Here is a 14,978-nt window from a genome sequence, read left to right as displayed (position 1 = left end):
ATTGTTTGTTATGGCGAGCGGAACGCGTGCGCAGGACGGTCCGCAGCAACCGAAGTACCAGGAGAGCAAAGACAGCGAGTAGATGGAAGCAGCAACTAGCAAACAGCAAGAACAGAGCAGAACGGACCGGACCAGACCAGAGTGGTGGTGGTAGTGTGGTGTGGTGGTGGGGGCGTGAGCCGGTGACCGAGTGACGGCCGGTGCGGTAGGTCAGTGCCAGCGAACTCTGCAGCGCGACTCTGCGCTCCCGATACCTATCACACGACGTGCACCCACCCGCACCACACTCTATCACCCATCCACCCACCCACCCACCCACCCACCTACTCGACTGACCACTCACTCGTTACCGAAAAACTTCGCACAAGCATCTCCGTCCAATCCGGTTCAACTGTACTAATTGAAATTGTAGAAAAATTAATAACCCAACTTCACCAAAGAACTCTGATAGTCCGCAATTTCACTTACCGGTAATTCGGTAAACTTTTCATAAAATGCCGATCTGCCGGTCATTTTCAAAATAAGAATTTTGCAAAATAGGATTCCGTTTTTCTCACGGGTTTTCTCAAACATCGCAAATCAAAACCAGAGTAGATTGATAGACATTGATACAAGTTCAAACGTCGTAAATTAAAGACAAGGGTCAGTGGAAGTTAGAAAATGGAATGTTATTCATATTATAATAACATTGCGTTTTGTATAATATAATATATACCCACTTGTAAACATATCACAGTGAAAATATATTTTCACTGAAGATTCAGTGAAATCATCACCAGTTACATTTTCAGGGTTGGTTTTTTCATCTAAGGGTTCATTGTTTGATATATTTTCACTGCTTGAATTGGTGAATATATATTTTCACTAGTGAAAATATATTTTACATATATTGGTCACATATTTTTAAAAATGTATGTGACCAGTATTATCATCCAAGCCCTATATGGTAATCATCTTATCATTTCAGCGATGACTTGAAATTCATCTTGATGTAAATGCAATAAATACAAATCAAACTTTTTATTATGTAGATTGCATCGTCGATTGTTCCAACTAGTTTTACAAGCTAAGTATTTCATGTTTTATGAATAGAAGCTACTGATTTACCGGTAAAACCTGCAATGTTAATATTTTACAACATCAGCATCTTAAAGTGTCATTTTTTAATTAATTTTGAAGAAATCTATATTGTTCAAAAAATATTGCTAAATTTAATGTATAATTTCGAAAGAGACTTTGTATGTATGCAAGTTTTGGTTCATAAAATCCGTGACGTCATATTAATAAAAAAAAATGAATTTTCAAATAAAATGTTTAGTATTAGATTAACCATATTTAATCGGTTTATATGACAAATTCCGAGCGAAGCCGAGTAAAATAAAGGAAAAGAATATTTGTATGTCAGTTAAGATCAAAAAAGTATATCTTATATGCTTAGAATGGTAAAGGTACATCTGGTTTGTAGGTATAGGTAAATCTTAATAATTATTCTAAGCATTTTAAACATTCAAACACCAATATGATCCATATGATATATTGAAAATGGTCGACGATGTAACAAACTGAGCCATGGAAACAATTCGTCATCGTCACTTACTAATGACACGTGTCCATTTACCGTGGGAAAAGTCATGTACATAAATCGATTAAACTAAATATCTTGTTCAACTTGAGTAAAATATTTGACAAAAATAAACGTTCATCGAATGAGTTCTAATTTAATGATTGTATGCAACAATATAGGAAGATAGTCTTCGATGAAGTCACTAACCGCAGACGCACAAATTAAGTGGAACCTCCAAGAGGGCGGCTTTTGAAAAACGAGAAGCACAAATAAAATGAGAAAAAGGAGCTGCCGAGTTACCGTAGAAAAGGGAGTCCGTGAGAAAGTAGAGTACCTCCTTCATGAGGACAGGAAGTCACCACAGGAAGCGGTCTGAGAACCGAAACGGTCGATTCACCATCAATTTTCCCCTGATCGAGTCGACATATGAAACTGGGTCCGACCACTTATTTTTTCTTCATTTTTCGACCTAACCGCATCCACGTCCGGCGCCCGGAACAAAGGCGGCAAAGGGAAAAAACCCACTCGAACAGGTAGAGAAGATGAACTCTCCAGTAAAAAAGGAATATTTAGACAGGGTTGGTTAATGAGACGAAAAACAGGAGAGAAAAGCGCGGAATGTCCTCACCAATCGAATGTTGCGCAACAAAACAACATATATGTATATACGGTCACCAAATCGATACTATTGAGCAATAATTAACGTCGGCGAAAAACAAGGACATGCAATTTAAAAAAGATGCAGTTGCATGCGCTTTACTTGTGCAACGCAATTTCTCAACGTGGGTCTCTTCAGAAAAATGTCGACTAAAATAACCAAAAGCAGACAGACACAAGCTCACAACTCAAACAACAAAGCGAACAGACTTATCGCGACAGTAAAAAAGACTTATACTAATACACGTTGTGTATTTAAATATGGATGTAAACACTTCGTATCTAATCGAAAGTAAATAATCGACCCAGGGAAATGTTATAAATAATCGTGCCACGAGTGGGCATGTCATGTCTTCCGAGACATTTCTTAAATGGGGGCGTATGTAAAAATAAATACATATGACCTGAAACGTATTGTTCGCGAAAGTGCATCGACAAACAACAGGCTATAAATAATCATCGATGTATTGACGTCTTCCGTGTTAAACTTGTCAAGAAGAAAAAAAATGAAAGCCGACCAAGCATATATAACATACAAAAATGAATCAACTCCCAACAGCAAGAAATGAATGTGATGAATGGAGTGCTCATAATTAAAGTGAGTCAGAAAAAGCTCATTGTGCGAATAAAAAAAGTCGTTGATGATGATATCAAGTATGTATTATATGTACTAAACATAGGAGCCCGTCTCAACAGTTCCCATGATCAAATAAACATAAAGTCATAAAATGGTCTTCAATCGACCAAATGTGCGACCTCGCCTCTCATATACATCCTAACCGTGTTGAAATATGCTAATGTTAGTTTAAAAACCGGCAAATTAAAAAACGTGGAAACGACTAATGTAACCGGCAAATACCCAAAATCTCACTCACATGTCTGACCTCGTAAATTTAATACATTTAATATAAAAGGTCAGTCGACCGCAAGTTGAGAGTCAACGGCCAAAGAAAAATGGATTTTTTCCTCCTAAAAATGATACCTGAATTCGGCACATCATTGATCAGAGGGACCAGAGTCTTGTACCCACGAGGCCTTGCCGACGCACCTTTTCGAAGAATTGGTAATTTTTTTCGGGTATTATAATTATATACAAATGTGTGTGTGAGTAAGTCGGCGATTGCTATGATAATAATTGGTAACAAAAGCAAACCGCCGAATATTTTATGCTCAAATGTAGACGTGATGTTTATCTTGTTTGCCTTGAGACATTTTGAATGGGGTTAGAGCAGCGCCTGGACATTAGTTTTGTATTTATGCACATACATATGTGTATCCGAGAAAAAGTGGCAATAAGTGATGAAAATATACTACAATGTATGGCCAAAGATCACCTTACGATTCATAGGTCGAAAACACAAAGCGATGCAAGTGGCACGTGTTTTCTAGATACTTTAAAACATGAAAAAAAAATATTTTTATCTTGTTCGCTTTGAGACATTTTTAATGGGGTTAGAGCAGCGCCTGGAAATTAGTTTTGTATTTATGCACATACATGTGTATCCGTGAAAAGTGATGAAAATATACTAAATTCTATGGCCAAAGATCACCTAACGATTCATAAGTCGAAAACACAAAGCGATGCAAGTGGCACGTGTTTTTTAGGTACTTTTAAACATGCGAAAAAAATGTAGACGTGATGTTTATCTTGTTCGCCTTGAGACATTTTGAATGGGGTTAGAGCAGCGCCTGGAAATTAGTTGCCTATGCTAGAAATTATGCATACATACATATGTACGTCTATTCGTGAAAAAATGGCAATAATATGACCAAAGATCACATAACGATTCATAGGGCGTAAAGACGTGGCACCTAATTTTTTTACTTTTAAACATGCAAAAAAAATGGGCCGTGCTTGCCCAACACGCCCGCCCCAAAATGACGCCCCCTGGAGTGTTTTTGGTGAAATTGTATCCTTTTAAAAATTAATCCTTGCTCGACATTGATCGATAACGGTGTATCCCATATTTTAAGAAATGTAGGAGAACTTGTCAACGTTCCATGTGCCACGTTCCGTGCTGTGTGTTTTCGTCGATACTATTGAAATCATTGGAACCATTGGAATTGCATTAGGTACTTATACGACACGGTAATGTCTTAAAAATGAAACCAACAACCAACGTTTGTTGGGTTATCAAAAAGTTGATTTTTAGGTCAGAATTGAAGCACTTTGCGCAATGAAACCGTACACGTTTCTTGAATGAGAACTGGAAAATGGAAAATGTACGTACGTTCCAAATTAAAAAGAAAACTGGTTTTGTGACCGACAGAATCTGATCTCACATTTCGCAGACTTGGAGACTGTCACTGTTGGTGTAGTAAATATAATTCGGTCAATATGGGGGTCTGTCTCGAAACTCTTTGGCAATTGAAGTCGCCGTTGCATTTCTCAGAAACCATTTGCATGGACGAAGGTCTGCCACGGTGACCATGAGACACTGTGACCAAAGAGTGACCCGACGAGTCAATAAATGCTTTGTGTGTGTTATGTTATGACTGCGAGGAGATCAATCTGCGAGTATGACGAGACCCCCGCACAGCGGTCTCCTTTGACATCGTTCAAAACACGAGGTTGGGGCAGCCATCTTGTAAGCGTGTATTTCAGTGGTGTGTACGCATGTACAACGTTTAGGTTCACAAGAAAGCTCATTTCGCTTCGGTTTAAAATTGCCTTGCACACCGGTAGGTAATAAACCGACCAAGCACCACAAAAAAGAGAACCACACCGCTAAGGTCAGTCTGCAGACTACAAAGGATCGCGACTCTCCGCTTGCCTCTCTACCATCGTGTGTGGATCGGGTTGGGTCAAAACGAATCGTTCTCGATGTTTTCGTAATCGTCGCGCTTTCGAAAACATTTTTCCGAAGGACTACAACAATAAAGAATGGTATCGATGAAACGCGGACAAAAAGTGGAACCGAAACATCTGCCGTTTTCGCAAGAGCTATCGTAGGTTCCGATAAACGCGTTAGATTATTGAAGTAATATTTAGATAGCATACAAGGGGGTGCAAATTTAGTGTTTCCTTATAAAAATGGGTGCATTATACATGCTACTAAAGAAAAGTTCCCTCATGCAAAACCTACATACATACACACACAGGGTGAGAAACAGGTTAGGTTTACGAGGTAATTCCCAATAAAGAGAAAGCCGTGGGTACATATGTACAATCCTGGCGTCCCATTCTATTTCAACAGTGTAGAGGGGAAAATTCAATTCACTCTACCGCGCATTAAGAAGTTTTCTCTTCAATAAAAACAAACAAACCATAAATTCTCATTCATAAACAAGATTTTAACAAATGAATCACAACATTGATCCATCATTCAACTGTCCATACGTTTGAAAATGCTTAGGATAGGTATTATATATGATCTAAATAGAAAGTATTAATATATAAAAAAAAGCACTGGATTTAGATTATTAGGTGTGATAAGCCTTATCAACTAGAATAGACCGGAATTTATACATTACTTAAAACTTGCATTTTCATATGATGCTAAGCATTTAACGTTGCATAAAACATAATAGAATTCCTTTACGCGTAAATAAGTTTGAACAAAAGTAAAATTGCCTACATATGTATATACGGCACAACATATTAACCAAAATAAAAACAGATATTCAAGAACGCAATAAATAACATGTCGGGCAAAGTTGTACGGCAGATGTTCTCTCCTTCCTGGCGGGCAGCTGCACGTCCTAAAAATCTACCGCCAAAAGCTCTTTTTACATTATTTTTTGTATTCGTTATAAAGGGCGAAGGATACGATGAAAAGCATTCACGATCTCTATTAAAATTGACAGAAAAAAACATGTTCTACTCAGGCTAATTGCGCAGCATATTATGAGAAGCTTCACGTGAGCTTTGGCGATTTTACGTTCTCAACCGCTGTATTATTGCTTTCGTCTCAAATTATTTCTCACTATTGTACACTATACGGAATATGAAATTCGGCGAAAATTTACCTTTTGAAAAATTTAAATAAAGAACTTTTCGCTTCGGCCACTCAGGATTTCCTTTGTTCTTCGGGAACGCGAGTTCCTCTCTTGGAAGGTTTGTGCATCACGAACACCTGTCGTGTGCAAGAAATGCCAGCACGAACGGAAGAGGGCGATTTGGCGCCCGGCGGGCCGTTACGACTCCTTAATTAACCACATTATCAAAAAGAAGCGCCAATGCGGAATCCCCGCATGCGATGGTTGTAGACGAGCCACGAGAGCTTGAATAAAAAAAAGCAGCAGCTCAACGGCAATAGAAGCAGAGTAGTACATTCGAAAGGGAACGTGAAAGAGCAGGAGTAACTGTACTAGTAGTAAACTAGTTTGTAGAGCAACGTAACCAAACAACCACATTGCTAAAATTTAGACTGGAAGACGTAAGTACCTAGCATCACGCGAGATGAACAAAGCAGGAGTTCGCCCGCACCCTGATGTAATGTATCGTATGACAAAATGCTGGTCCCCGCATCCCAAGCCACACACGTGGAACATTTCGAACACTATACCATGCCATATTGTCGTTATGAGATAATTCGATATTCGAAAAGACCTACAGACCACCTATCAACTTACACGGTTGTGTACAACCTATTGGGTTGCAGAACAATTCCTTTTGTCAAAAAGAAAGGATGTTGCTCCACAATGTCCTGTGAGGATATGAAAAAAGTCGCGATAAAATGTGCTAAAAAGTCACTAGCATTATCGTCACCCCAGGTTTAACTTACGAAGAATATTTTTCACACGTACCCTAATTTAGCAGGATGTGTTCCAGATAAGGACCCGCCGTTTAAATGGAACAATAACGCAGCAGCTGGTTATCTTTCCATAGGTGCAATTAATACAAAGGACAGACTTCAGAGCAGCAAAAAATAAATAGAAGACCCAGGTAAGAAAGAATCCCACGAAAGAATTTTGGAACGTGGAAGTGCTCAACAAATGAAAACATCCACAGCGTGTCTTCCGAGCGAGTTACGAACACGAGGGCAGGTAGTCTGCAAATATTGCCGTTCCTATCTTTTATTTACCATTCCCAAATAACAGCCACAAAATATTCAATCACATAAAATGCCTGCGTCTTCACATGTATGTGTATGGATTGTAATCAAATAAACTTGCGATCAGAATTAAAGTAACATGCATACGCATATTGTATAGCGGGGAAAGTTCATTCCAAAATGTTGTTAATCCCTGAAAGGATACCTACGCAAAGCTTGAAAACAAAATTCAGGTATAATTTCGCACAATGCCTATACCACTCAAGTAAAAGGAGCTGCGTACATAATGTAGCCCAGAGGAGCTAAAAACCCAAAAGATAATGAAGGCAAAGGGAGAAAAGAGAGCTCAGTCAGACAGAGCAAAATTCAAAAGAGACCCAACAGCACGCGAAGCGAATTGCACACAATGCAAACTGCATTTCCGTCCAAATAATAAGTGCGGGAGACGAAAAAAAGTGCAGTGCGAAAACAAGGGGACTACGGGTTCCGAGAACGTTCGCACGCTCAAAGGAGGCTATGGAACATGCGAGTATGAAATCCAACTCTGCCTTATAAAATCCATATACATAATAAAACATCTGACCCTCGGAACAACGTATACCTGTTATTTTCGCATTTCAATATCGTATATACTTAAGCTATGCAATTTTTCACTTACTGACATCACTCCTGTTCAGAATTTAATTCACACAAAAACGACGGATTTGAATAGGAATAACAAACAGCTAGTAGCTACATATGTACATAATCTATCGAGAATCAAATTCGAATAATAAAACAATCAGCATAAAATCAAGGCAGATCTGAAAACATTGAAATTTATCGCCGATCAGACAAAGGAGTTTTATGGTAGATCATCGTACTGCGGACAACACCTGTCCCCCAAGAGGGCAGCTGCTCCGCTGAGGACAGGTGAGCTGCGTCCGGTGGGGCTACGCCACGCAATTGGGGCACCAGCTGCCACTGACCACCTCGATTTAATTGCCTCCCACCCTCCCCAACTTGCCGAAAACTTGTGGACAACCTCCAAACGGAAAACCAGAAACTCAACTCTCAGAAGCAAAAGCGAATGTGTATTCGAGCTACATTTCATAAAAAGAAACGTTCAGAAGAATAAATAGTAACATACGTGGACAAGGACACTAGACCAAAAATAAAATAAATAGAAGGTTGTATTTCGCGCAGGGAGTACCTGAATACAAGGTACAATTTTCAATGATAAAAACCCTGAAATCAAGTACATTGTAGCAAGCAGGTAGACTGGGTATACGACAGCATAAGGTACTTCTTCATAGCACGCTGTGTTCTCTTGTATCTAAGATGAAAGGTTTACAATACTGCTAAGAAATTCAGACACGATTTTGGTTTTTAGAGTGGGTATTCAAGCAGTTTTGATGGCAGACAAAAATAGAGATGCTACAACTGAAAATTTTTGGTCTTTGAAAATCTTACATCGAACAATTGAAAAAGTACAAACGATAACTTGATCGTTTGTATTGCAGTATGAAACGGGTCGAAATTTGATGGTTTCTAAGAAACTGTTACGACGGACAAATTGCTAGACATCTCTACGTCAATGTCCGTTGCTCTCGGAATTTTTCTGAATATACATATTTAATGTTTCATCAAGTACAAGAAATTGAACAAAGAACAAAAATGTGACAGGATTGAGCGTGTCAAATCAAGCGGACGCATCTCGAGGATACGGAGTCAGGTGGACGGTCGGTCACACAACATGAGGGGACAGTTCTCAGACGTCCGCCGATGGGAAGTGGGCAAACAATGAAAGTTACGCGTTTTGAATCCGATATAACGTCTGGTTGTGGTAGCTAGACACTGCCAGTTGTGAATACATAATGCATAACATGGATGATTCTTCCATTCATGGTCTCTTCTGAGTGCGACAACAACCTTAAGACAGCTCGTTCATCTACGTCGTCCGTCATGGCACAATACCCATCTCGCGCGAGAAAAAAGTTCTCCGCAGCTAATTAGTTGACTGGGGTTAGTAAGCTCGTGCAGTTTGCTTCGAATATTAAAGCGACGAGTGGTTATTAATAGTCGAGATAGTTGATCCATGAATGAATGACACATAGTATCGATGCATAAACATGACCCGACGATAAACGACAAGACATTAATTGTGACGTCAGCCTTGCATCAACGTCTCAAACTCAGCTGCTCAATACGTTGTTCGATCGATGCACATAAAAAACGAGCTATTAAAATATGCCGACGACCGGCTAGACTAGCTATAGCAAGTAACCTAGAGCCAGATTAGTGCTTGTTCGGTGCAGCAGAGCACTGCGTTGGAGCAGGTCATGGTGATGTTGGTTTGCCGCTTGAAAAAATATCTCGACCCACGCGACGTACTTTCGCCTACATCAGAATACTATGCAGTTATGCAACTACATACATAACGGTCATACAACTGCTTTCTTCGCAAGGTTATATGACTTCATCAAAATAGAAAAAAATCACTGATCAAATCGGTCCCTAGGTGGTTTGATTCTAAAAGAAAATCACTCACTTCCCGAAATATGAAATGTTAAAAACATTTTAAAACATTCTAAGAAAAGGACGTTACACCCAGCCTAGTACGGGCGAAAACACACGGCAAGGAACGTGGCACATGGTGTTTTTTTTATAGTTTTAAAATTTTATTTATCCTTGACAGTGGTCGATAACGGTGTATCCCATATTTGAAGAAATGTAGGAGATCCCCCATGGCGGGGAGCCAAGCACACGACATGCCGTTCTTCCCTGTGTGATTTCGCCAATCACACAGGGAAGTTGAAAGCCGAAAGATCGAAAAGAATGTATGTATGGTAAACGGTACTATATATGTATGGTAATACTATCCGCTCTTCATATGTATGCATGGTAGACGGACTATTTCACATATTGTCATAAAAAACGCGAAAAACTGTTTTTCGACTTTCGATTAAGTCACTTTCGTTGCAGTGACGGCCACCGTTACGAATCATCGTTGTTCACTAGAATATAGATAGAAGATATGAATTACTAAGGTAGTTAGTCGAGTTATTGAAGCCGTTGTTAAAGTACATTTTAATTTGAATCAATTTTTCTCCCTAAATATAAGTTGATGAAACTTTTTTATATTTTTCTTGGTATTTTATATTTTAACTTTTTTATACTTCTCTAAAAAAAAAGGGTGCGTTTTATAATCGATGACGTCTTATACGCGAGGAAATACGGTATTTCTATCACCTACAGACAAAATTCAAAGTTCTTTCCACAGAAAAGGTACTTACTAGTTTTACTGATTCCAATAATCATATACAACAGAATAATAACTAAGAGGCTAGTAAAAATAAGCAGATTTACAGAAAAGTGCGGGTTCATTTATCAACACTAACCATCTATTACCAATTTCAAGAAAAATACTTAGTATCTTAATCCTCTTGCAGGTAAAATGCAAAAGTTCCAACTGGAACTACATTTGTACTTGTGTCGAATCAGAAGTTTCTCCAGTAGATTTCCATTACTATCTCGATAGAAATCAATTACAATTTTGTATAGGAGCCATCAAAAAATTATAACAATCGAAGAACTTTCTTCACAGCACATAGTTAATTTCCAAATCTAACGTGAGATGCAATATCAAGAAAAAAGTTACATCGTTGACAAATTGAGGAGATTGACAAACACATAAGTGCGTATAATGCGCTTTATGGTGTATATGTTTGTATGCACTTGTACATATCTCGAGACTGCCCTTGAAAAATTCTGTCTGGAAGTACACACACATATATATAAACACACATATGCACACGAGTACCAAATAGATGCCGTATTTTTTTTCCAGAAGCATCTTATTAGGGCGATAGGTTTACATGTGTATATGTAGTGCGCATAATAATCATGATATTCACGAAATACATAATGTATAATCAAGCATATGTATGTATGTATACGTAAGTCGCCGACAAAAAGTCAGGGGCGGGCGACGAACTCGTTAACCACCGCGATCGATCCGAACATTTAATATTATATTCTCATATCAGAGATTTAAATGTTTTTATACGAAACACGCGGCAAAACTATTAAAATGTAGTAATAGTACGCGGCCGGAAATGAGATCACAACATTAACGTCTCCGGGTGGAACGAACCGCCGAAAACGTGCTACGAGAACTCCACGATGCGCGCAATGGGATTTAGATCACGCCACGTGAAACTGAAAGTCAGAACAGGTGAAGTGAACCAAAACCTATGCTTATTTGTATAATGATCCAGACTTGATACATATTAGAAAATTCGGTGTAAAAAAATATTTACTAATGTTGAAAAATTGAGGTCCGCAAGTTCAAAAAGTGTGAACTAGTGTTTTAATTGAAATTGCTGAAATAAAACTGAAAATTATCCGCATTGGATCAGGTATATGATAAGTAAAAATCAAAATCATATATCACTCATTGAATATAGTGATAATTCTTAACCGTAGGACATCTTTTATATAACATACATAGGCCAACTAATTAACTTCCCAAAAAGTAATTTCTGAAAACCTTAATATATTTAAAAACAAGCTAGATTTCTTTCTTAATTTTTATAATTCTGCTTTTCTTATTACCTTATTTCTTTCAATATTTTTGTTTTCTTTCGTCATATTTTTTTTATATCTTTCAACTTTTTTTCGTTATTTCTTTTTCACTTTTTTCCTCATATTTTTGACTTATTATCATTATCTTGAATGTTTTTTCTATTTGTATTTTTCGTCTCATGTAATTTATATATAACCAATTTGTCGCCTTCCCCCAATCTTATAACTTTTATAATATAATCTAGTAATTTTTTAAATGTGGAAATGTGGTTATATTATGTTTATAGTTTGATAAAGCGTTTCACTCTCATTCTCAGCTAATAAAAATACTCGAACAAAAATCAATAAAAACAGGTCGTTTGTGTTAACGATTGTTAACGAATTAAATTTAAAAATCTTTTAGAACTATTCAAAATCCAATTTTGCGTATAACATGCATTCAAAACTAAGTAAATATGTACTTATATACGATTCCCCCGAAAATGAAATTTTTATTTTAAATTTTACGAGATGTACAATAATATGTAATACGCCCTAAAACATCACTCCCGAAATATAATAAATTTATAAAAAGTACCATGTATATAAAAATAAAAGCGAAAACAGAGACGTTACAACGACCAAAAATATACAATAAAGGTAATATATTAGCGTATATGACTAAAAAAACATCAATTGATAAAAAGTGAATATGATATTGACCATTTGCATTATTAAACAGTTTTAAACATATGCGATAATATTACACGCTCGTTTAAAAAATCGATTGAATTAAAACCGAATACACGGCGCACGGAGTGATTCCCACCATTATCAAAGATAATATTGTAAATGAGGTCTTTTTTTTCATTTTTAATTCATTTTTTTAATACATATGCGTGTAAACACGTGGCGTGGCGCCCATGGCAAGTCACACCGGACGTCGCGGCTAGACACTTTTGCGCACATGTCCTCACGTGTTTGCACCGCAACACACGTGCAAAAAACGCACATATTTACAACAACAATAATACACAACGACCAAACTGACCATCGACAATGTGCATATAGATTGACCCACGAGATGAATCCAATTACGGCCGACAAGCGGGACGAGATCATCAAAGTCTAATTTCAATCGCTTTCGACCGCTACATGCGAACATATGTAGAAGATGGAAACATATGTAAATCCCTTTGATACATCGTTCGAAAATGTAATATATAATTTCGCAAGAGACTTAATGTATGTAACTATTTAAGTATTGGGTGATAGAATTCGTGACGTTAAATTTAATTTAAAAAAAAAACTATGAATATATACAAATAAATTTAAATGAAATAAAACTTCAAATCGATTTTAAATTGGTTTTTAAAACTTATAGATAAGCCACGTTTAAGCGGTTTATATTACAAATACCGAGCGAAGCCGGGTAAAACCACTAGTATAAACAGTAATTTTCAGAACAAAGGTAACATTTTGATTATTTTTTTGTAGTACTGCTAAAAAAAAGGAAAATTACAACAGCGTGGATAAGTGACGGCATGTGTGGAAAAAAACATCAAGCAAAAGAAATTTAGTAATGCGACCGAATTAAAAAAAAAAAAAATGAATTATATGTATGTTTAAGAATTGTATGAATTTTGCCGTCTTCTGTATTCGTAACAATTATATTTAAATTTGTCTTTCTATCATTCGTATGAAAAAAATTGTATTAATTTACAAAATGGAATATCTGTTAAATTTTCACATTAGAGAGTCGGCTTACAAAAAAGCTCATTTTACACATTTCCCGCCCTCGTACGACAAATCGGCAACATTATCAGCTGTCGAACAGATCAAAACCAAGATAACTAGACTATTACAAAACAACCGCATCCAAAGTACCTACGAGTGTCGTCTTTCGAATTGCGACAATTCGAACCCGATATTCGCAATCCACCTACTATATGTCTGCGAATTTCGCCGGGTGGGCGTGCGATACGTTGCCGTATTGTGCGCAAATCAATACCAGAACACGTGGTCATGGCGGCGGGGGTAGTTTTTTCCAAATTACTCCCGACGAAAATTACTCTGGGATACGGGAAAACGGGAGGATTTGAAGCGCACGTATTCCGAGACGCGGGAAAGGCCGGTCGAAGTAGGGGTTGCGGACTTTCGCAAGCCGGGAGGGGGCGTGAGTCGTTATGTAAGTGGCCGGCCGGCCGGCGCGGAAAATGCGCGGAAAAGCCGCTCGATTTCGGCGAGGGGGAGGGGGGCGGGGGGGCGTGGGGATGGAAATCTTTACCTTGTCTTCCGACGATCTCTGCGACGTGTTCCGAAGAAGGTACTGGCACGCATTCGGTCATGTTCTGCGACTTCTTCTGGCGATCGTCGAGAAGCGGCTGAGAGCAGAAGGCTGAGTTGGGCATCGACTGCAGGGGCGGGCTGCCGGCCGAGAGTCCCGAAGTGAGTCCCGAATTCAGCGAAACGGACTCGCCCAGTCCCATCATGCTGAGTTCGAGCGCGAGACGAAGCGTGCGCTCTTCGGAGAAGGTGTCGCCCTCCATGAACAAGCTCGAAGGCATCTCTCTCGAATCTGTTTCTGTATCTGTGTCGTATGCAGACGTCTATCTCTCGAGGGAGCACTGCAAATCGGCAACGGATGAACGCGAAGAGCAATTCGAAATCAAAACGGGGCGAGCTGCTCTGCGACCGTGTGCACGCGACGAGCGACACGCGATACGAGACTCGCGACTTGCAGCACACTACCGACTACCAAGTTGCGACTTGCGACTTGCGACTTGCGACTTGCGATACGCGACTAGTAATAGCAAACGTCCAATCGCGCCCGACACGCGCGCCGTACTGACGCCTAAACTCGCCGCCTGCCACTCTCACCCCCCACCCCCCACACTCACCCCGCCCCACCCCACCCACCCGCCCTTCCCTCGCCTCACCGCGCACGCTCTCGCTCCCACCCCCTGACGCACCCCCCCCCCCCCCCCTCTCCCCCCACCCCTCGCCTCGCACCCCGTTGCCCCGCGCACCCTTCCCGCTTTCCGTCGCGTCCGCTTCACCCCTCTTTCGCCATAGTGCGGATTCGCTGTTCGGTTGCAATTTTTCCAAGTCGAGCGCGCGCTTCGCCGCACTGTGGCCCATTTTATGGCGGTGGCGTGGCGCTTTTAATATTTTTATTTACCTCATTGATACTAGGGAATGCTAATTTACCGAAA

At 39.2% G+C, this 14,978-nt stretch overlaps 1 protein-coding gene across 1 annotated transcript in view; it reads right to left on the bottom strand.

Annotated features, from left to right (window-relative positions):
- Positions 1-14,615, bottom strand: part of LOC143909442 (RNA-binding protein MEX3A) — a 47,578-nt gene extending 32,963 nt beyond the window's left edge. The window contains exon 1 of the mRNA XM_077427437.1: positions 14,051-14,615. Coding sequence (XP_077283563.1) covers positions 14,051-14,330 — 280 coding nt within the window. The 5' untranslated portion in view covers positions 14,331-14,615. The remainder of the gene's footprint in view (positions 1-14,050) is intronic.
- Positions 14,616-14,978: the final 363 nt, after the last annotated feature.

This window comes from Arctopsyche grandis, chromosome 1 (genome assembly GCF_051622035.1).
Source record: "Arctopsyche grandis isolate Sample6627 chromosome 1, ASM5162203v2, whole genome shotgun sequence".
Taxonomy (NCBI): domain Eukaryota; kingdom Metazoa; phylum Arthropoda; class Insecta; order Trichoptera; family Hydropsychidae; genus Arctopsyche; species Arctopsyche grandis.
The sequence above is the reverse complement of the archived record's forward strand: the minus strand, read 5'-3'. Positions and strand labels throughout refer to the sequence as shown.